This window comes from Procambarus clarkii, chromosome 9, assembly GCF_040958095.1.
Source record: "Procambarus clarkii isolate CNS0578487 chromosome 9, FALCON_Pclarkii_2.0, whole genome shotgun sequence".
In the NCBI taxonomy this organism is placed as follows: domain Eukaryota; kingdom Metazoa; phylum Arthropoda; class Malacostraca; order Decapoda; family Cambaridae; genus Procambarus; species Procambarus clarkii.
This window is the reverse complement of record NC_091158.1, coordinates 45,811,184-45,835,077: the sequence shown is the minus strand read 5'-3', so window position 1 is coordinate 45,835,077 and position 23,894 is coordinate 45,811,184. Positions and strand designations below refer to the sequence as shown.

The following is a 23,894-nucleotide window of genomic DNA, read 5'->3' as shown; positions in this document are numbered from 1 at the left end:
ACTAGATGTGGTTTTTGATCTTGATTTTGCATAGGAGAAAAAATATTTCGGATTTCTTTCTATTTCACTGATGGCCTTTTGCTCTCTTTGCCTCTCCTGGGTTTTGTATGATTCTTGTAGCTTCCGTTCAATTGTTTCTATTTCTCTACCTAACCTTCTTCGCCGTTCTTGAGATAGGGTGCGACTCTCAAGTTGTTCCGCGATTCGTTTTCTTCGCCTATATAGGGAACGACGTTCCCGTTCCAATCTGCATCTCTTCCTCTTTTTTCTTAGAGGTATGCGGTTTGAACATATTTCTAGTGCTACTGAGCTTATTTTTTCCAGGCACTGGTTCAGGTTTGCATTTTCTAGCTGTTCTTCCCAGTTTATTTCTGTGAAGTCCTGGTTTATTTGCTCCCAGTTTATCTGTTTATTATTGAAGTTGAATTTGCTGAAATCTCCTCCACCGGGAATCTGGACTGGTTTTGAAGGTCTACTCCCCATGGTTGTCATAACTTCAATTAAGTTGTGATCTGAGTAACAGGTATTTGTAATCATTATGTTCCTGATCAATTCATCATTATTAGTGAAAATGAGGTCCAGCGTGTTCTCCTTCCTAGTTGGTTCTACTATTTGCTGGTTTAAGGCAAACCTATCGCACATCCTTAGCAGGTCATTTGCATGTGCCTGTTCATTTAGGCTACTTCCTGGTATTCTTTCTGATATTACCGTATTAGCCAGGTGCTTCCATTTCAGGTGCCGTAGGTTGAAGTCCCCAAGCAGGATGATGTTCGGAGCTGGATTTGGGAGGTTTTCCAAGCAGTGTTCTATTTTCATTAGTTGGTCTTTAAACTGCTGAGGGTTTGCCTCTGGTGACTTATATACAAGGACAATAACTACATTTAAAATCTCTATTTTGATTATCAGCACTTCCATCATATCATTTGAGGTGTTTAGCAGCTCAGTACAGATGAGTGTGTCTTTGATGTAGAGGCTGACCCCACCCTGAAGCCGGTGTTTCCTATCACATCTGAAAAGATTGTACTCTGAGATCCATATTTCACCATGGTGGAGGTAGAGGTGGTGGAGTTCCTTGATTTTTTAAAATGTGAGCTCGGACATGAACATGAGTAGCATTCAGTCGTTAAAAAAAGGAGCTTCCTCGTATGGAACAATAGGCCTTCTGCAGTTACTTTTATTCTTATGTTCTTAAATTACATACTCTAGAGAGGCAAATAATTAGGGGTGATATGACAGCTGTGTATAAGTGGATAAATGTGCATAACAAAGGGGATATTAATAGAGTATTAAAAGTATCAACACAACACAGAGCAAGAAACAATGAGTATAAATTAAATAAGTTTAGATGTAGGAAAGACCAGAGTATATTCTGGTTCGGTAACAGGGTTGGTGATATAAGAACATAAGAACAAAGGCAACTGCAGAAGGCCTATTGGCCCATACGAGGCAGATCCTATCTATAACCACCCAATCCCACTTATATACATGTCCAACCCGCCAATCACTGATATGTGGAACCAATTACTGCGCAACGTAATAGAAGTAGGATTCTTTGATTGTTTCGAGCGTAGGTTAGACATATATATGAATAAGATAGGGTGGTTGTAAATAGGAGCTGCCAATAGGCGTTCTGCAGTTACCTTAATTCTTATGTTCTTCTCACCCTCACTAAGATAATCTCACCTCACTTTCTCCTCCCAGGGTTATATAGCCTCGACTTGGAATAACTGAGTCTTATTCAGGCAATCCCAGTCATAGGGAATCATCTATTAATCTAGTAGCTCAGACATATTTTTCGGAAGAGTATTTATCTTCGTTTAAGAATGACGGCCAACGAAAAATACCACCTCTAATCTCCTGCCATTCCTCGCAGCTGTGTCGAAGATCGATCCCATTAAAATCTCTGTAGTTCATCTTTTGGAAACTATAGAGAAAGACGTGCACGATCTTCATATTAATGAAGAGCAAACAGATACTTCCGCCAACAAAGCAGATCTTGGAATTTTTTGGGCACTAACATTGTCCTCATGCATGGGATCGAAGTCGGTTAAGATGACGGGTCGTTGGGAAAACGTCCTGTGGATAATCATCGAGCTTGTTTCTCACTGGCGGCCTGAAAACAACAAGGATTTAGGATATTTAGTTAATGATTTATTGAAACCATGGGTTCTCAAAATGTTCACTGATCAAAAATTGTGTCCCAACCCATACCTGCGTCTGGAAATGCTTCGATTCATTTGCATGTATCCAGATACGTTCTTGCTGGACGCCTACTCCGGAATGCAAGTTGTTGAGGGATTGATCGTCAATAGCCTGTGCATGGAGCTGCAACACCTGGAGCAAGATGACTTAGAGATGAACCTTGCTTATCCTTTCATTAAGGTTTTGGAGAAACTTAATGAATATGGTCATTCACGTGCACTTGCAGCTGCAGCCGTGCAACAGGTGACCTGTCTGAAGATTGGACCAGAAGCATCATTTTTCAACAACATTGTGCAGCTGTTGGGGCAACACGCAGAAGCATCGCGAGTGAATTACCTCAGCAATTTAGATGTTGAAACTATTTCGTCGTTCTCGGACATTATTTCCTTATTTGAGCAGCTGGTGGTTACACAATACACAATGACTGCTTATGAAGTTCCCGGCTTGGCTGAGGCCGCTGCAGCTTCCCTTGTTGCTATTACATCTTCTTTAGTTGCAACGACACCGACGTTACGACATAAAGCTGGTAGCAGCCTCTTTTCGCTCTTCACTCATTTGGATGACGTTTACGAACTGTTATCAATTACAGACAACTCGTCTATTTTTCAAGTTTTGTGTCTTAACCACGCTCAGCTCTTGTCTTCCCTTAACAAGCAGGTAGCAAAGTGGGGATTCTGCTTCGACTACTTTCCAGAACCTCATGAGGAGTCAAGCGAGGACTGCCCGGAAAAGTTCATCGACAGCTTGACACAGGCAGTGATGAAGGCGCCGGTGTTGTTGCATTCGTCCAAGATGGTGGTGGATGAATCAACGCTGATCCACCTGCTGCTGGAGTCCCCCACCGACCCGTTCACGCGGTGCCCTCTGGACAACGGCTCATACAGTCGCCTACCCGAGTTACAGGCTGAAATTTTTGCATGGAGAAACTCTTCACTCGAAAATATCGTTATCTATAGTGACAACGATATCTATAGTGACGTAAACATAAACAGCGATGAGATTAACAGAGAGATCGATAGCGCTGGGAACGTTGATAGTAGTACAGACTACAGGAACAGCATTGATGTTAAAAGTTGCGACTGTGAACTGCAGAAATTGCTTTTGCAGTTTTACTCATGATTATTAGTGTCTAATAATTGACGCACTTATATATATATATATATATATATATATATATATATATATATATATATATATATATATATATATATATATATATATATATATATATATATGAATTGTTAATCACAATGTTATTGATTGAATTATGTGGAAGTTTTTTAATTAATAAAATTACAAAATAAGATTTGTTGCCATTGCCACCATTAAAAAATGAATATGCTAGAAAAATTAATAATTTGGTTTATTGAAGCGCTCTTATATGAGAACAATGAAGGTAAATATGTATTTATCTACACAATTGAGAGATTTGTTGTGTAGATGAGAACAATGAAGGGAAATATGTGTTTTTATCTACACAATTGAGAGAATATTTGTGACTATTTGTCCATCCAAAGTTAAGGCTAGCCGCGTACAAATATGCATGGGACCCATCTGTAGTACGAGATGATACCTTTATCAATTATAAACATCCTTATGCCTTTTTCATAACATCAGTGTGATATATGGCATAGGATTAACAGTAGTATAAGATGACTCGACTCAAGTTCTCAGCATTTTACTATTAAATTTTTTTGTCCGTAATTATTTCCCATGGACCTAGGCAGGGATGTGTATTTAAAACCCATCCTCTTGTTTAGATATTACTTTTTGTAATTATGTGGACCATCGAACATACATAAACGTTATGTACAATTATATAGTAGAATTTGGTACTGTTGACTATGGAAAGCATTAATGCTGACCACATCACACACGAGAAATTGAAGAGACGACGACGTTTCAATCGTCCTTGGCATCAAGGGCCCCTTCTAACCGCTCCTCTAACCTTGTAGGAAAACAAAAAATTTGTTCCACTGGTAGGTAAGGGTAGGAAGGCTCGGGTTTGTGTTGTCAGCTAAGTCTGGCTTTGCGTATATCCGGATAACCTCTGAACTTCTCCCAGAGATCCTGTAGCTGCGGCTGCAATGTTTCATCCGAGCTGTTTATTCTCTTTAGGCGGAGGCCAGGAGAGTATGGCAGGGAAGTCTTCAGAGCGGCAGAATGGCTTCAATCAAACTTCATATAGGTGTGGAAATTTGTGGGTTTGTAATACGCCTTCATGTGGAGGCGCCTTGAATCAAACTTCAAATAGGTATGGAGATTTGTGGGGTTTGTAGTTCCCCTTAGTTTAGAGTCGCCAACTCATGTTGCCAATGAACACTGTTATATCCAGGAAATTTATTATTGAACTGTTATACTCTAATGTAAATTTCAAGTTGCCCAGACAAAGCAAGTGTGAAGGTGTTGCTCGCCAGTGGTCATGACGTCAACAATGTTGTCAATATATCAGCAATATATGAGCGGTCTTTGTAGACAATTGCTAATTCAAAGGCCACATGCACAAACATCTCAGCGATCGCCAGCCACCATGGCTACTCCTGAACAATTAAGGAGAACCTATATTGGCCTTAAAGGTCATTTAACCAGACTAATTAATAAGTCTGATACTTTGTCTAAAGCAACTCCCTTTGATTACTATCAACTAGAAAGATCATTGAGAGTAGCTAATCTCAAATTTGATCAAGTTAGATCTACAAGCCAGTCTTATCTCAACTTACTGAATGCAACTGAAACTGATCCTGATGAAATAGATCAAATTCTAGCAGATATTTTTCAGTATGAAGATGAGACTCAAGATAAAATTGATGTAATATCCAATATAGTAAAACAATATAAATCTAATGCCAATAATACTATGTCTCAATCCAGTAATCAATTACCTGAGGTTCGTCTACCTACTTTAGACTTACCTACATTTGCAGGGCTGGATGAAGAAAATTGGGACACATTTTGGACTTCATTTGAAGTTCATATACATAAGAAATCTTCTCTTGGCAGAGTTTCAAAATTCTCGTACCTGATTAGTCTTCTCAAAGGGGAGGCTAAAAAGGTCATAAATAACCTAGCTCTCACTGAGAGTAATTATGAGGAAGCTATACAACTGCTAAAGTTGAACTATTGCAACAAGGAGTTGAGTATAGCTAACCTGTATTACCAGTTACTGGATCTGAATGCACCAAGTAACCGACCAGACTCACTTCAAAGCTTCAGGCTAGAAGTAGAGTCTCTCGTGAAGGCCTTAAGTACTAAAGTTGATGTACCAGCCTCAGAATGGTCAATCAAGTTACTTTTACAGAGGAAATTATCTCGAAATATTTTAGAAGAAATCTGCTCACACTATAAAACCGAGTTTCTTACTCTCGAGCAAATATTCGAGGGACTGAGAATAACAGTTAACAGGTTGAAGACTCATGATAAGATTAAACCTGAGTCTAAACAACCAAACATTAACAACTCAGTCAAACCCAAATCGACTTTGAATAAGTCCAATAAATCCAAACCTAAGACTACTCCAACCACTGGAAAAAGGAGTGGTAGTGTAGGTATTTATTCTGTATCTCCCTCTGACGTGGCAACTGATGTGTCTACTAAAAGGACAAACTTAGCCAGAGAGAGAAAGTGTCTGTTCTGTGATCAAGAACATGTCGCCTACAAATGCACTGTTTATCCTAACTTTAATACCAGGATTAAACGGCTACAAGAATTACACAGATGCACCAAGTGCATGGGTTCTCATGATCCCAGTAAATGTGTAGTGCAGCTACAGTTATGCAGTAGATGCAACAAAGGTGTACATCATTATGCCTTATGTAGAAAAACTTCTACACAATCTGTGACACCTAGGGAGGATTTTATGAATTCTACCTGTGAGATTTTTTCTACGCCTACCTCGCTTAGGAGGTGGACTACAAGTTTAAAGGCTGCTCACGGCAGTTAAGCATGAGTCCAATAGAAAAGGAAAAGCAGGAGCAAACCGCCAGGCCTCCACCACTAGGGGTGAAAACCTGTCCACAATAGGCCGCTTGCTCCTCCTAGTTAAACAGGACGTTAAAACTAATAAAGGGTAACCGACGGGTTCTCACAATCATATATTTATATATGATGTGGCGCTATGAATTGGAATTCGAATTTCCAAGAACAGCCGTCATATCAAAAGATGACATCAACATTCAATCGTATAAAGCAGAACATGGGTGGAAAAGAATGGTTGAAGGGTTGACATCAAAGACCGTTTTCTATAATATAACAATTAATTAATAACAAGAGACTAAACTACTACATTACCGAGTTTACGTTACGTTAATGTCCATCCAGTGGCACGATAACAAACAGCTAAATAGCAACCCTTGCTGTGCGGCTGCATACTGAAATAACCTGAACACAGGTGTGCCCACTGATGAAGCAATAGTGCAAATAAAAAAAAATATCACAGACTAAGTTACACCACAGCGAGTGGTTACGTTATTGTACATCCAGTGGCAATTGCAACACAGCTATTCAACAGCCCCTCGAGAAATGACAGCCGGCTCCATCCTGCTGGCACTTCGGGCTGACAAGTGAACGAACTGAACAATGATGCCCACTGAAGACACAAGCATGCAATCAATAGTGTCACGGCTTCCCTGACAGCTACTCTAATCACAAGCTTAAGGGTCCTCCTTCCAAACAGGAGTGACCCCCGTAACTAGGCGGGTAGTCCAACAGTGACTCCCCCTATCACAACCCAGTGTGAACACTCTTTGCAACTCCCTACAAGAAGTTGCACTGTAAACAGTAAACAAAGTCAGGCAAGGTGGGATTCTAGGACACAGCTCCAGTAATCCCTAAGTTACTCTACTCTCGTCACTAGACGATAAACAAAAGAAATTTCCTTAATCAATTACCAAACTGATTATGTGATTAATTACGTTAATTGACTGATCGCAGCAGTCAGCAACAAAGTACTACGGTAATCACAAACAATTGTCTCTCATAGACAACAACATGATGGTACTCTACGTTAATCAGTAACACTTGTCTCTCTTAACACAAGTCATCTTGTTAACAATAACTCAAAACTCTCTTATATTACATCACACTTGACTCCTTGCAAGTATTCAGTGAGTAATTCTTAATTAAGGTCAAACGGACCACTAATTACATCCCCATTGAGTTACATTCACTAAGCCTACCCTAACTTGGTAGCTTCTCAACAGTCTGTGTCAAAAAATTACTATAGTGAGTGTTAATTACCCTAATTAACTCAGAGCAATTAATTAACTGTCACCAGGACCGATAATTAATCATACATAAATACGTCTCACTCCGCACTGCCTAAGCAGGTCTCATCAAACACTGTGAATTCACGGGAAAGGAGTTAATTACCCTAATTAACAAGATGTGCCAATAATCCACTGTCCTCAGACAGGATATGATTAATATAACGAGTTATGCTAGCTCCATGACCTCGCTTTACTGAGTCATCTGAGTCCTCAAGACTCCAGACGTTAATTACTCCACTAATTATCATGAGCCATTAATTGCTATATCCCAGAAAGGTAATTAGTCCCGAGCAAATTCCGTTAATACAAATACTGACAGATCCTCTCCCACTATGTGAATTCATGATGAGAAGGCTAATTACATAATTAGCTAGAGTGGTCAATTAGTTGTCACACGGACAATTAATTGCACCCGAGACGTATCTCACTCAAGCTCAACACTGTTCTCCCATAACAGCCCTCACTCACTCAACAATAAGTGTGCACCCCTTATCCAGTTAATTACCCCAATTATTAACTCACTGAATCCTTAAGTCCTCAACACAACTTAAAGAAACAAAGTAACCCCAGTGTTACATAGGTCACACTTACTACGGCATGCATAACAACACAAATGCACAGCCCACATACAGTTGCGGCTACTGCAACACGTTAATTACTGTGCCCACACAGTAATGACACACGGTTGTGCAACAACAAGAGTATACCAATATTACTGCCCCCCTTTTCTTGCAACCGTTGCAAAGGACTACTGTGAGCACACACTTACCTCAGCAAGGCAATTAACAAATCAATTTCCTGCTCTCAGTAAGTACTGTAAATTCCCCTGAATAATCATAGAGGTCCCTTAAACCCTCAACACAGCTCTTAGGGCAGTAATATCGTAATACCTGATAACAACACTGCACAAACCTGCAACATAATGATGCCATCAGCATACCCCACATGCTAATGACATCATTAGGCAATCAGTCAGCAATCTTATCTACTGACTCACCACACAACACAGTACATAAAAACAAGCAAATGCCTGAATAATCATAGAAATGGCATTCACATAATCAATGAAAATTATATCACCAGATAAATGTATCTCTAACTACGCAGACCTCAGGGTATCCACTGACATCCCTGCACCACTGGCCTGCCTACCTCTACAATGGTATAATTTTACATGCTGGTACTCCATAGCACTAATCCAGTGTGATATAGAATCGACAACTGGATCATTTATATGGTAAATCTCTACACTGACCGGTTACATACCCGAGTCAGTCTACACACTTATATAAACTTTATATAACTACAGTGTGGTCCCGTGTACAACATCCATCTCCAGGTACCGCCCTACCAGTCACCTGGACGTGACACTGATAGCTGTCACTCAGCTGCTTCCCTAACCTGGCAGGGCTATGGGACAACACAGCTTTTACCGGGATTTCCACCGGTCCTCAACACACTGTTACACAATGATAATTGTACTCACGTTCTGTTTTAAATCCGCCATAACAATCATATATCCCTGGTCACTATCTCTCCGGCTGTAAACACCTAGCTCGCTCCTCCTGTGTCGACAAGATGTGGCCCCTAGGCTGTCCAGGGAAAGTGGCCTAAACACGTGGCCCAAACATGTGGCCACCTCGTGGCTTTAAGGGGTGGCCACGGGTAGCGCATGACGTCACAGCACCCCACCCGGCTGAGCTGGTGCGCGGGGTGGGGTGTGGTTCGGGCGGCCTGGGGTGGCGCGCAGGCGCATGGGATGCCTCAGCCCAGCTGGCTGGCTGCGCCTACAGACATACACACGTGGATGGGAGATCACTTTACACTCCATCATACCAGCATGCTCGCTCGTACACTTGGGTGACAATGGCCGGCGGCGTCACCACATGGCAGACTGGCTAGGTGGAATTCAAAGTCCAACAGGGGCCTGTAATATCACCCTCAATTACACTGCCCATATTCCACCAATTGTGCATCAACACTAGACAGGATATTCGAACCACCTGTTACACCTTGAGGCTCTGCCAGCTGCCACATGGGTGCCCATTGTCTCTGAGGCTTTTTTTTTTTACTGGTCCTTCCGTGCCTCATCGGCCCCAATTTCACGCAAATTGGGCCTAGACACAACCCAGGATGGCAGGAGTACCATCCACGCTGAGTAACAAGGGAATGACAGCGATTAACGGGGGTGGAGGTGGCAGGCTGCCACCTCCACCCAGCTACGTCCTCCTTCACTTGCTGCCCAGCTCAAACTGACGATTTCGCGTGCTAAGGGAACTCAAAGTGCCCATATCTCCCCCCCTACCTTGTCTTGACCAATCAGCACGAAGCCGGCACAACTCAAGGTGCCGCTTCCAATCACAGCTGTTTGCGCCAAAATTCAGCTAGGAGCAGAGATGCCTAACCCAATCACAGGCCTACCCCACCCTCAGGCGTCCCGTGACGTCACAAGGAGGGGGAGGCCTAAACACAGTGGCACAATGTCTCACATGGTGGGGGGGGGGGGGTAATGTTCACCCCTCTGTCCTTCCCCCCTGTCTAACGGTCATAGAAAAGTACCTACTCACACCGCTCACTTTCAACTCCTATCCTATTTCACAGAAACAGGATAATTTCTGTAATTCTCTCTACAGAGCAATCACAGACTTCTGACTAGTCTTAAATGATAGTCCATAGCAAGAGCTTTCATCCAACACCCCACAAGTGTATGTTAGTTTGAAAACTTCTTGACTTAAGTCCCTAGAGCAACTAGCCTAATCTAGAAAACTAGGAGAGGGAATATACATTCCCTCACACTACCACAGTACAATATTGCAAGGTACATCAAGAAGTAAATGTACTTGCTACTGAGTCAGGCAATAATACTACTCTGCCTACGGCTCAACTCAAACTAATTGATAGGAAGTCTAGAGTTAACACTAGAGGTCTCTTTGATCAAGGATCACAGAAAACCTTCATCACACAACAATTAGTCGAGCAGTTAAAATTAAAACCTGCCAAAAGTGTGAGACTGAATATTTCTGGGTTCTTGACTAATAGTGGACCTCGTGAATACCAAGTAGTCAAGGTGTTTGTGAGACTTGGATCTTCCACTAGTCCAATACAAGCGGTAGTAGTAGATAAACTTCCTTCAGACCTGCAGGTCACAGGACTAACTCGCACTGCGAGATATCTCAAACGTAACCGCATGAGGCTAGCAGATCACAAAATAAATTCTGACTGCCTCACAGATGTTGGTATCCTTATAGGCGCTGACTATTATTATAAATTTATAACAGGATGCACCAGACAACATGGAATGAATTTGTTGTCATCTGCTGGAGGCAAATTGCTTACTGGACTGGTGCTTTTCCAACAAAAAACTGTGTCAACCAACAAACAAACTAACAATAGTGGCGTGACTAGGATTGGAACAGTCACCCCTACATTACAGAGAAATATCTGAAGATAATGAGTCTGATCCACCTGTACATCGTCTGTGGGATTTAGACACTTTAGGTATTGTCCCTGATAAACCAAGCCCTGATGATACGTGGACTTACCAGCAATATCTGGACACAGTTGTCTATAAAGACAAACAATACTGCGTGAGACTACCATGGAAGTTGAATCATCCACAACTTCCAGTTAATTATTTCATGGCAGCCTCTTAATTACAGTCTCAATTAATATAGCTGAAGAAACAGCCAGATAAATTGTTGTTGAATTAATTGTATCATCAATTAATTCAACAACTCAATAGTAAATTCATCGAATTGTTGATAATGATGACCGAAAAACAGGTCACTATTTACCCCATCACGCTGTGGTGAAAGATTCATTGACAACGCCAATACGTATTGTCTTCAACTGTAGTGCCAAAATGAAGACAAACAGCGTGTCCTTGAATGAATGTCTCCAAACGGGACCTAGCCTAACACAAAGGCTACATGATGTATTATTACGATTCCGTACTGGTATTTTCGCTTATACTGCTGATATCAGTAAAGCTTTCCTTAAAGTAGGCTTGCAAGAGGAGGATCGTAATTACACCAAATTTCTCTGGATTAAAGACCCACTGGATCCTGACAGTGATGTCATAACCTACCGGTTTGCCTCTGTGCTATTCGGCGCGACTTCTTCACCGTTTCTACTTCAAGCCACATTAGATATACATTTGAAGAAGTCAAATAGCCCTTATAAAACGGAGATCAGTGACAACTGTCGGAAAATCCGACACCATTTAATAATAATATCATACAGACAGATAAGAGCTGCTGTATTACCAACAAGTTACCCATTGAAAACGTAACTTGTAGTGGAATTACCGTCTATAGAAAACGGGATATCATCACCACATACTATTATATTCTCCACCTATTATGGTGGGAATTATTCTTAAATACATTAGTCTTTGGACTTTACCATCATAAAAACATCTCATATAAATTAACTTAATTATCAATATTAAAGTAGAGTAAATGTGACCCTTCTATCACTTTCTGTCATGTGGACAATGTAAGCCAGGCAGGAGTGAGGAAGAGGGAGCAGCCATTGTTGTGTCACATCCGAGACGCGTGGAGCAAATTCGGCTCCTATCATATCTGGACAATGTCGGCCAGGCGTCAATAGTATGGAGTGTTAGACACAGCCATTGTTGAGACTAGACCAGAGGCTCACACGGGAGCAAATTCGGCTCTTGTTAATTTACTTGGACGTAGTGTTATGGAAACCAGAAGTGTACCATTATCAACACGCTGTCTACAAATCAAGTTAAGTGTTCTTTCCGAAACCCATTATCTATCATTAGTGGCCATTAATGTCATTGGGTAGGGTGACCCGGTTAGATCACGAAATCGCCTCATACTAAAGGTAATTAAGCCAGGTCTTCATGTTCCATGTACAGTTTTCTCTGAAATACTTGTCATATATAGAATCTGGCTTTACAGCTAGCGCCCTTTTGACAGGTCAAGACGAGGAAGCATATGCTTTGTGCATCAGTTACTGGGGGATGGAAGCTACCTCAAAGAGGATAATTTGGTGTCTACACCCTAGTTATACCTGGTGGACTAGCCTGCTGTACTATAAGATAAGGAACCTCTTCAATGTATGTAGTCTATTACTGTAGTTTGATTGGCTGCATATATATAAATATAAACCCCCCCTAATGTGTAGAGGATCGATTTGTGAGATTATGAGATTATTGCAGAAATACAGTCCACTTATCATTATACAAATTGCTATCGAAGTATATAAATTAACGTAAATATAATTTCATATAAATTAAATAAATATAAATCTCACAGGTCAGTTCCCACATTATTTGGACCTTCAGAACCGGAATATTCAGTCCTTTGAACCCACATTTGGTCATCTTAGTACCGGATGAACCAGTTAACCAGTGGATTCATTAAATATACTAGTGCAGTGTTATTTAAACAAAGCCAGCAGTCAATGACGGCGGCGTTGACTCGTGCGAGTTCACGAGCCCCGCTCAGTTCAGATCAGCTTCGTCAGCGGTTTCATGTACACCCACAGATATTGGTGGCGTGTTATTCTGTGAAATGACAGCACTAATATAGAAGCCAGCCAAATTAGTGACTGTGTCTTCGCGATATTGTTCACGGATTTCGTGGTGTTACATTTCGCGAGAGATTATCTACGAATTTTGTGGACTTTATTTCGCGAGGTCACTAATAATATTTAATACTTCTAGATAATATTAGAAGTTTCATAGAGGCTAATTAAGAGGCTATTAACAATAATTGTGTATAGTATTTCTCCAAAATAGAGAATCATTTAATATATTGCACTAGTGATCACAGTATAATATTTACTAATTGCCAACCCACAACAGGGTAGGATATTAAACATTAACTAGTTGAACTATTATTGCTCATCCTAGTCCCATTATTACCATAGTCAGTTGTACTATATTCAACAACCTAACACCATTAATGAATGGTGCAGACCCTATTTTGGGTGTAATTTTTAACAACTCGAGTTGAGTTGTGTATATAATAATTTACTTATGATCATTACACCTTTGAGTGATTAATTAGTGTCTCTACCATCCTAGGGTGATATAGAAGAGCTAACCTAAAGGTACTTCCAGTGACACTGGTTTATCACTCAAATCATTAGTGTGTATGATTGTATATATATAATGTGTATTAATTTTAAGTGCTAACCTCTAGTAGAGGTAGGATTATTGCCTAGTGAGTGCAGAATTTACCCTAGGCTACCATTAGTACTTGTTCAGTATTATGAGCAGCCCAAGTACAAGTCCCACAAGGCTTCACCAACTAGCCAGTATGGATAATGCAGGGAGAATGAAAAGAACCCTTGCAGGTCTTAAAGGCCACTTAACAAGACAGATCAAGAAATGTGAAGATTTGTCACAACAATCTCAAGTTGATTATGCTGACCTGGAAAGCTATTATCAAGCAGCTGCAGGTAAATTTGAGCAAATCAAATGCCAAATAGCTCTCCTTGTGGGGACAGACTACTACCATCAATTCGTCGGTAGCCCTACTAAATATCAGGGCATAACCATGTTAAAGACTGCAGGAGGTAAATTACTCTCAGGCCCAGTATCAAGCCTGAGGAGACCTATGCCTGCAGATAAACATTACCAGTAGAAATCTAAATTTGTCAGCTGATTATATTTCTCCAGTAGCATTATACTAAGGAGATTACAGCTGACTATACCAACAGAGGTTGATGTTAGTATCATCATTTAAAGCTGAAGATGAGTTCATGAGGCCTCAGTGGCAAATCAGTGAACAGTAGCCTAAAACAGCTACAAGTCACTGTGACCAATGTCACTGATCCCACTGCAGTCTCAGAACCATACTTTACTTTAGTGATGAGCTATTCAATCTTCTGAATCAATTAACTGAATTAAACCCCAATAAATCTGATGACTGATTTGATACATTTATTATTTAATCAAGATGTATTCCATGGGCCTCAGTGTTTATATATCAGTGACTAGTTACCTGAACAAACTTCAAGTTATATCTAATGTCACTGATCTCACTGCAGTCCCTGAATCATACTTGACTGTAGTACTTGATCACATTCAGTCTTCTGGGTTAAATAATATGTATTAGGCTTGAATATTAGCCTTTCAAGAGTTGACAGGGAAATGAAATCGCATTAGACTTCTAACCCCTGCAACTCTAGTACGGGACATCCGTCCTGTACGAACAGACACACAAATGTGTGATTACTAACTACTAACATCAAATTAATGTAATAATTCGAAGGAGGAGTATCGGTGTTCGTCTGTTCTAAAGAGGACTTCGACCCGTGAGCAGCCCCTGGGGAATTATGTCGGAAAATCCGACACCATTTAATAATAATATCATACAGATAGATAAGAGCTGCTGTATTACCAACAAGTTACCCATAGAAAACGTAACTTGTAGTGGAATTACCGTCTATAGAAAACGGGATATCATCACCACATACTATTATATTCTCCACCTATTATGGTGGGAATTATTCTTAAATACATTAGTCTTTGGACTTTACCATCATAAAAACATCTCATATAAATTAACTTAATTATCAATATTAAAGTAGAGTAAATGTGACCCTTCTATCACTTTCTGTCATGTGGACAATGTAAGCCAGGCAGGAGTGAGGAAGAGGGAGCAGCCATTGTTGTGTCACATCCGAGACGCGTGGAGCAAATTCGGCTCCTATCATATCTGGACAATGTCGGCCAGGCGTCAATAGTATGGAGTGTTAGACACAGCCATTGTTGAGACTAGACCAGAGGCTCACACGGGAGCAAATTCGGCTCCTGTTAATTTACTTGGACGTAGTGTTATGGAAACCAGAAGTGTACCATTATCAACACGCTGTCTACAAATCAAGTTAAGTGTTCTTTCCGAAACCCATTATCTATCATTAGTGGCCATTAATGTCATTGGGTAGGGTGACCCGGTTAGATCACGAAATCGCCTCATACTAAAGGTAATTAAGCCAGGTCTTCATGTTCCATGTACAGTTTTCTCTGAAATACTTGTCATATATAGAATCTGGCTTTACAGCTAGCGCCCTTTTGACAGGTCAAGACGAGGAAGCATATGCTTTGTGCATCAGTTACTGGGGGATGGAAGCTACCTCAAAGAGGATAATTTGGTGTCTACACCCTAGTTATACCTGGTGGACTAGCCTGCTGTACTATAAGATAAGGAACCTCTTCAATATATGTAGTCTATTACTGTAGTTTGATTGGCTGCATATATATAAATGTAAACCCCCCCTAATGTGTAGAGGATCGATTTGTGAGATTATGAGATTATTGCAGAAATACAGTCCACTTATCATTATACAAATTGCTATCGAAGTATATAAATTAACGTAAATATAAATTCATATAAATTAAATAAATATAAATCTCACAGGTCGGTTCCCACAACAACTTGTATGTCGATAATTTCCAGGGGACTACTAATGACAAATCCCAATTGGTAGAAATCTACCATGAGGCTAACCGTGAATTATTAGGAGCCAATATGCCACTACAATAATGGGCCTCAAACAATAAATCATTAAACCAGATAATCGAGAAAGAATTTCTGGGTTATCAGGTGCCTAATCAATTAAAAGTTCTGGACATGGAATGGAACACAGGTACTGATGAGATGAATGTCAAGTCAGTACAAACCAATAATTCATCCCTTACCATGAGAAAATTACTCTCGTATGTTAGTCAACCAGTTGACCCTTTGGGCTTACTTAGTCCTATATTAATAAGGGGCAAGCTCCTCATGCAGGAATGCTGGCAGAAACATATGGGATGGGATGATCCGTTGCCAATTGAATTGCAAGACAAATGGCAAATACTCGCAACGGATTTCAATCAATTAGGTGTTTTGAAATTTCCTCGTAATGCTTCAGGACAAAACTTACCCACAAATTTGCACGTTTTTTCCGATGCCTCTGGCAAAGCGTATGGCGCTGCAGCCTACTTAGTCAATAGTGCACAATCAATTTTACTCACATCTAAAGCAAGAGTTGCTCCAATCAAGAAAAGATCTTTACCTCAAATGGAGTTAACTGCATTGCTGGTAGGAGTACGATTGGCTCATTGCCTGACCAAGACACTCAATAATGCTCACTTTGGTGAAATCGTCGTGTGGTCAGACAATGAGGCAGTCTTACAATGGGTAAGAAATAACATCAACAATACTCCCTACGTTAGTAATCGCTTTAGGGAAATTCATGAATTATCTGCTGGATATAAATTCAGACATGTCCCCACTTTGGACAATCCTGCAGATTACTTATCACGAGGATTAACATTAAACCAGCTAATGAAGTCTTCGATGTGGTTTAATGGACCTTCATGGCTTGTTAGCGGTCAGTGGCCCAAACAGAAACCACAAGTCATAGTGACCAGTATCGCTACTCCCATGAAAGACCCAGAACCTCATCGAATCTCAGTTATTAATCCTCACAATTATTCTAACTTGAGTAAATTATTAAGAGTGACTGCACATGTGTTTGACCTTCTTGCTAAGATAGGTATCAAGCATAAGTTTCCCAATCCTATCCTCTACTGGATCAAACGTGCACAACAAGAGATGTATGGAAGTGAATATGAAAATCTTCCAGACAAATTAACCAAGTCTCTAGATATCTGGTATGATACCAACACTCATAATATATTAAGATGTGGAGGACGTCTGCTTCATGCAGAAATTGATTTGGTCACAAAGAATCCGATCCTTCTACCACGTTACCAAATTATTACCAAACTTCTAGTTTTACATCATCATCAATATGGTACTTTACATTGTGGATTGTTGGACTCTCACCGACTTGAGACAGAAATATTGGCTTCCCCAAGGTCGTCAAACTGTCAAATCACTCATTAAGTTCTGTGTAATCTGCAAAAGATACGACGCTCGAGTGTGTCCTTACCCAGGACCTCACCACTCCCTAAGGAGAGAGTAGTCCATCTTCGTCCCTTTGAGACCACTGGTGTCGATTACACAGGAGCCTTACTTCTCACTGGCACTCCAGATAAGATACCAGTGAAAGCTTATGTTTGCCTCTTCACGTGTGCAACCACACGAGGCATACATCTAGAAGTAACTTCTGACATGAGTGCCGAAGCCTTCATTCAAGCTTTTCGTAGATTTGCAGCACGCAGATCCTGTCTCAAACTAATGATATCCGATAATGGTTCAAATTTTGTGGCAGGAGAAGCCTGCCTACGAGAGATATGGAATCATCCAGAAATGCAGTCTGTCATGCGGAGACGACTATGCCACTGGAAATTTATTGCTCCTAGAGCCCCCTGGCAAGGTGGGTTCTACGAACGTATGATAGGGACTATCAAGAAATGTTTAAGGAAGACCTTGCATCGACAGAAAATTAGTTTCTCTGAACTCCAAACACTCGTCATGGAAATTGAGGTGCGAGTCAACAATCGCCCATTAACTTACCTATCAGATGACTTCTCACAGAGAGAACCCCTGAGTCCCTCACATTTAATACACGGAGGCCTGCTGAGCCCTCTGATACCTTTGGCAGAAGGGGATCCCGTTGACCCTTCCCATGTAACTAGGAGTGACTTAGTGGAAAGTTACTACCATCTCTCGAGAGTAATTGAAAGGTGGAATGAGGTGTGGACTCGAGAGTACCTCACAGCTCTACGAGAGTACCACTATGGAGCTTCGAGTCCCTATAATAAAGTTCAACTCAAACCAGGAGACCTAGTGTTGATTGACAGTGATGGACCCAGGTCTGAATGGCCTATAGGCAAAATTGTCTCTATCCACCCAGATCACCAAGGCATCCTGAGAGTAATACGGGTTTTGTGCCGAGGCACTACTACCCTAAAAACATTAGAGAAGTTGGTACCTCTCGAATTAGCAGAACGAGAGTGTTTAGCAGAACCAACTTCACCTACAGTTTCCGAGGATAACAATTCTGATCCACCGAGCACACGTCCACCTAGCAACCCGTTCTCACACAAGACAGCACATATATGACTTAATGCTTAAAGTCAATATGTTAAATATGAATTAGTAAATATGTGTAGAGGTGACCCACGTGTTACAACAATAGTACAGTAATTCACCTGGAACTGTCGTCGTAGGGAGAGGAAGGGCTGGTAGGGTATTTGGAGCAAGTCTAGGCTCCTCAGGAAGGGTAGGACAGAGGGAATCAATGCCTCTTAGGGGTCCTATGGGCACATATCCTAAGTGCCAGTGGTGCCGGGCAGGCGTCGTCCGCGTTGGGTCACATGCAGTTCAAATCTGGTCCACTCGGCCTGCGCGGGCTGCCGCGCGGGTAGGCCGTGCGCCGTCGTCGTCCACCAATCAGGGCACAGCCCTGCCTATACTGTAAAATGTCTCCTTGGCGGGCACTTTGAATGTGGTTCCCTCTACACTCCTCCCGTCCCTATAGAACAATGGGTATGTTGGAGGGAAAACGTTTCACTATATACAACATGTCTTTTTTTGTGAAAAAGTCTGGTTTCATGAATGGGTCCTATTACAATTATTACCCGTATTATCTTTGCACTGTACACGAACATTACGATTATTACCCGTATTATCTTTGCACTATACACGAACTGTTTCAACATTGCATACACTACACTATTCCCTTTCTTTTTTTTTTTTTTTTTTTCTGCTCTTATGGCTCACACCGAGGACATGCATACTCTGGTTTTGACCGTACACTCGCCAGAGTCACTCCCACGCAGACCCCATGGAACCACTCCGCGCACATATCGCATTGCACCATAAACTTTCCATCGTATGGTTGCCGACACACACAGTAAAGGTCCTTATATGGCCCTCCCACTGGGTCCTGAACCTGTGACATATGATGTTTAAACTTCTCAATCCAGCCCGGGCATGTACGGTCCTTGCACTTCTTTAGTTTATCATGATTTGCTGTGATGTTGTCATTCTGGAGCTTGACCCTAAATAAGCAAGATGAGAACTTGTGGATGATGACGCCTGGGCCCTTCCACTGCGGTGATAGCTTCCGGCACTGCCCCTTCACCTGTGCCGTGTCTAGCAGGTAAACCAGGTCCCCTTTCTCATAGACCTGTAGCCGTGCCCGTAGGTCATAATCTCTCTTCATTCGCTCCTGGTTCGTGGATAGAGACTTCCGTGCCAGTCCATGCGCCTTCTCAATTTCCTTCTGCAAATTTGCTAGGTAGGGTACTGCATCTGATTGAAGTTGCACCTCCCGGGGGTACATTAAATCTATTGGCTGGTTGGTTTCCCAACCGAGCATTAACTTGTTGGGCGTGAACCCCGTCTGTCGGTTCACACTAGACCTGATGGCCCCTGCTATGTGTTGAATATAGGTGTCCCAGCTGTCATGTTGGGAACTGGCATAACACCGCAATGCATCCATGATGGTTCTGTTATACCTTTCCACCTGCCCATTCGCCGACGGCCTGTAGGCGGTAGTACGGGCCTTGTGGGTGTGCATCAATTCGCAGAGCTTCGTAAACAAGTCACTTTCAAAATTCCTGCCCTGATCGGTGAAGATTTCAAACGGATACCCGAACCTGGTGAAGAACCCATCGAGTGCTGCTCGGGCGGTGTTCTCTGCCGTCTGGGATGGTAGTGGCACACACTCAATCCATTTAGTGAACTGATCTACCATTACCAGGAGATATTCGTTGCCTTTCGGAGTCTTAGGCAATGGTCCCAGAATGTCCAAGTGTACCCTCTCCATTGGTGCACCCGCCTGGTACTTAAGCAGCTCATGCCTGCTGGTCTTGGATGCTCTTTTGTTCATACTACAGTGGTGGCATGATGCCACGTAATTTGCGACATCCGTTGATAGCCCGTACCAGAAGTACCTTGCTTTGACCCGCTCCATTGTGCGATTCCGGCCCTGGTGGCCCATATCAGGTATATCATGGCACAGATTCAGTACCTCCTGCCTCAGGCTGCTGGGTACATACAAAAGCTTCTGGGCGGCTCCCCCCTGATCTACTTTGTGCCACCACCAAAGCCCATTTTCCATGAGAAGTGCTTCTTTGTTTAACCAGTAGTATTTTGTTGCAGGGCTGGCCCCGAACAGGTCCCCTTCTGTTGGCTGACGGCCTCCCACCCATTCTCTTACCATTCTCATGTCCGGGTCTCTCTCCGTCCGCTCCTGTAACTCGAGTAAATGCAACCCTAGCCTGTCCGCCGTTGTTCTGGTGATGATCCTAATGTCTACTACTTCTGGGGCCACTGCGTCTTCTTCCTTATAAAGCGTCTCGGCAGGCTTTCTTCGGCCATCTTCACCAGGGTCCCATGGGAAGACAGCCAAGTTGGAATCCTCCGACCACCAGTCTTGAATAGGGGCTATAGTGCTCACGTGTCTAATCGTCCCCCGGATCTGAACGTTACATGCACATCTGAACGACCCCGTAGCCAGTGGGACGACGTCATCTACCGTCTCCTGGAAGGTCGCCCAGTTCTGATGTGCCCTGCGACAGTATTGGCATCCTCCACACGGCAGGTCCTGCACTGGCACGTCCTGGCGAAAGTGGGTACATGCCTGTTGAGTGCCTCCCTCCCTGGATAAAGAGTCTGCATTGTTGTGTTTTTTTACCTGCTCTATGCTGGATTTTTAGATCAAATTGGCTCAGCTCCTCCAGCCAACGTGCTAGTTGGCCCTGGGGGTTCTTAAACCTAACCAGCCAGACCAGGCTGCCGTGGTCAGTGCGTATGGTAAAAGGCCGCCCCAAGAGATAGTGCTGGAACAGCCTGGTAAACCTGACTACTGCCAATAGCTCTTTCCTCGTGGTGCAATACCTTCTCTGTTCTGGGGTCAATGCGAAACTGGCATAGGCAATTACCTTTTCTTTCTTCTCTTGAACCTGTAGCAGCTCCGCTCCTATCGCCCAGTCGGAGGCATCGGTGTCCAGGATGAAGGGGTCATGTCCATTAGGTAATCCCAGCACCGGAGCTGTAGTTAAGGCCATTTTGATAGCTGCAAAAGCCTCCTGATGCTTGTCTCCCCATTCGAATCTGTTTCCGCCGGTCAGTGCGTATAGGGGTGCGGCTAACTCTGCAAATCCCTTTATGAAGGTCCGATGGTAGTTGGCCAGTCCCAGAAATCTTTCCACGTCTTTGGATGATCCAGGCTTCTGCCATTTCACCACTGTGTCTATCGCCTCTTTTCCCAGTTCTAGTCCTGCCCTGCTGACCATCCTGCCTAAGAACTCAACCCGTTTCTTAAAGAGGGCGCATTTTTGTGGTTTCAGGCGTAAACCATAGGTTCTGAATCTCGCAAATACCTGTGCTAGGTTGGAGAGGTGGCTTTGGAATGAATCGCCCAGCACCAGGATGTCATCCAAGAATGCTAGCACAGTTTCCCAATTTAGCTCCCGCAACACCAAGTTCATAACCCTGGCGTAGGTAACCGGAGCATTACAAAGACCAAAGGCCATTTTCTTAAATTCAAACAGTCCGTATTTTGTTATGAATGCCGTCTTCTTCCGATCTTCTTCTGCTATGTTGATCTGATAATATGCCGAGTTGGCATCTAGCTTGCTAAACCATTCGTTTCCCGCCAAGGTGTCCAGGCACTCATCGACTAGAGGGAGTGGGTACACGTCCTTTATGGTGCGAGAGTTCAACCCTCGATAGTCTACACACCACCGAACTGACGCATCCCTTTTCCTTACCAGAACTGGTGCCGATGCCCACTCAGATACTGACGGCTGGATGATGCCCGCATCGAGCATGCGCTGAAGGTGTCCTTTCTCCTCCTGTGCGAAGCATGCGGGTGTTCGTCGTATTTTTTGCTTCACAGGTCTTGCATTACCCGTGTCGATGCGGTGAGATACCTCCTTGAATGATCCCAGGTCAAATTCACTTGCGGCAAAGATGTCCTGGAAGTTCCATAACAGGTGGGTCAGTTGGCTTGCCTGCTCTGCTGACAGCGTTTCCTCGACGTCCTGTACCATGGTCATCATATGGGGAGGTAATTTGACTTGAGTTTCACTTGGTACCCTCCCCACTGCCCTTGCTGCTACCGCTGGGCCCGGCCCCGGTAAAATTTCCCATACTGCCTCTGCATTGGCCACATGCATCCGCCTCTTTAATGTGATATTCTGCCCTGTTACGTTGAGTACACATACCTTCAGGAATTCTCCCTCCTGATGGAGTGTGCGAACCACTGAACCACTGACACCTGCCCATCCTCCAGGGGCTCCACTATACACTGGGGCATACTTTTGTCCATTTCACATTTGACCCTGGCCACTGAATGTGGTGGGATAACAGTGTATTGGAACACTGCTACCTTAGCGATGCACGGAGCTAGGTTAGGGTCAGGCTCCTCTTTCGTCTCTAGCTTCATAGGAATCACCTGTCCCTGTAATATCATTTGAGACTTGTCTAGGGCTATACTAACACCGTATCTTTTCATGAAATCGAGCCCTAGCAACATGTCGTCTGCAATAGGCGCCACATACACTCCCACAGTGTATTCCCGTCCCGCAACCAGCAAGGAGATGGGGCCCACCAGTGTTCCCGTAAGGTGCATTTGTTTCCCCGCCGTGCTTAAGGTTATGTGTTGTATCACCTGGGGTGGTGGGTTCAACCGTTGATGGATCTCCTGGGAGATAATGGTGACCTCAGCCGCTGTATCCACGATCGCCTTGACCTCCACGTCCCCGATCTGGACTGGGATCCAAAACATAGAGCCGGATCTGAGCTGTCTGATGGTTATGTGATCTCTTCCCCCGTCCTGCTCTTCCGTGCCCGACGTCCCTTGGCCCGCCCCTATCGTGCTCTCCCTTTCTAGGCCTGTTGTACATTGGGTCGGAGTTAGGCCGACTGGACCGACCCATCCGTGTTTAAAGACTCTTTCTCGTCCTCAAATGAAACGCGCAGCTTGTTGCCCAGGGGGTCCCTGAGCCAGCGGCTTCCCTCCCCATCACTTCCCGGTTCCAGACAGTCCCGAGCCACGTGACCCACTTTCCTACATCTGAAACACTGCAGCTGTCGCCTGGGAGATGGGGAACGACGAATATGCGGCAATATGATGGCCATCGTGAGACGCCTCAAACTCTCACACACCTGATCCAATTTCCCGCTGAGTTCTGAGACACCTGCTACCAAGATGTCCAGTTTCGCCTCCGTGTCCACGGAAGATGAAGGACCCGAGCCTGCACTCGACGGGTGGTGAGTACCGGTTCCACGGCCTGCGGGACTGGTAGCCGGCGAGGCACCTGGTGTCGAGCGCCGAGAAGCGTCCTTACTCCTGGGTGGTTGCTCATACCGGGAGTACCTGCCCACTGCATTCACTCTTACTGCTGGCCCCTGGGACCCGCGGCGGTGGGAGTCGTGCCTGCTTGAACTTGCGGAGCCGTGGATTGCTACGGCATTGTGCTGGAAGGTTTGGGCCCGGTCGATGGCCTCTTCCATTGACGAATTCCTTGCATTGGCAATG

The 23,894-nt window shown here is 43.3% G+C and overlaps 1 protein-coding gene across 1 annotated transcript; it reads right to left on the bottom strand.

Moving 5' to 3' along the window:
* Positions 1 to 22,580: 22,580 nt before the first annotated feature.
* On the bottom strand, positions 22,581 to 23,141 carry LOC138362921 (uncharacterized). The gene has a single exon (XM_069321501.1). It carries the CDS (start codon positions 23,139 to 23,141, stop codon positions 22,581 to 22,583), a length of 561 nt encoding a protein of 186 aa, XP_069177602.1.
* Positions 23,142 to 23,894: the final 753 nt, after the last annotated feature.

Coding starts and splice junctions, on each gene's coding strand:
- LOC138362921 (XM_069321501.1), bottom strand. CDS start 23,141: ATGTTTTGGATCCCAGTCCAGATCGGGGACGTGGAGGTCAAGGCGATC.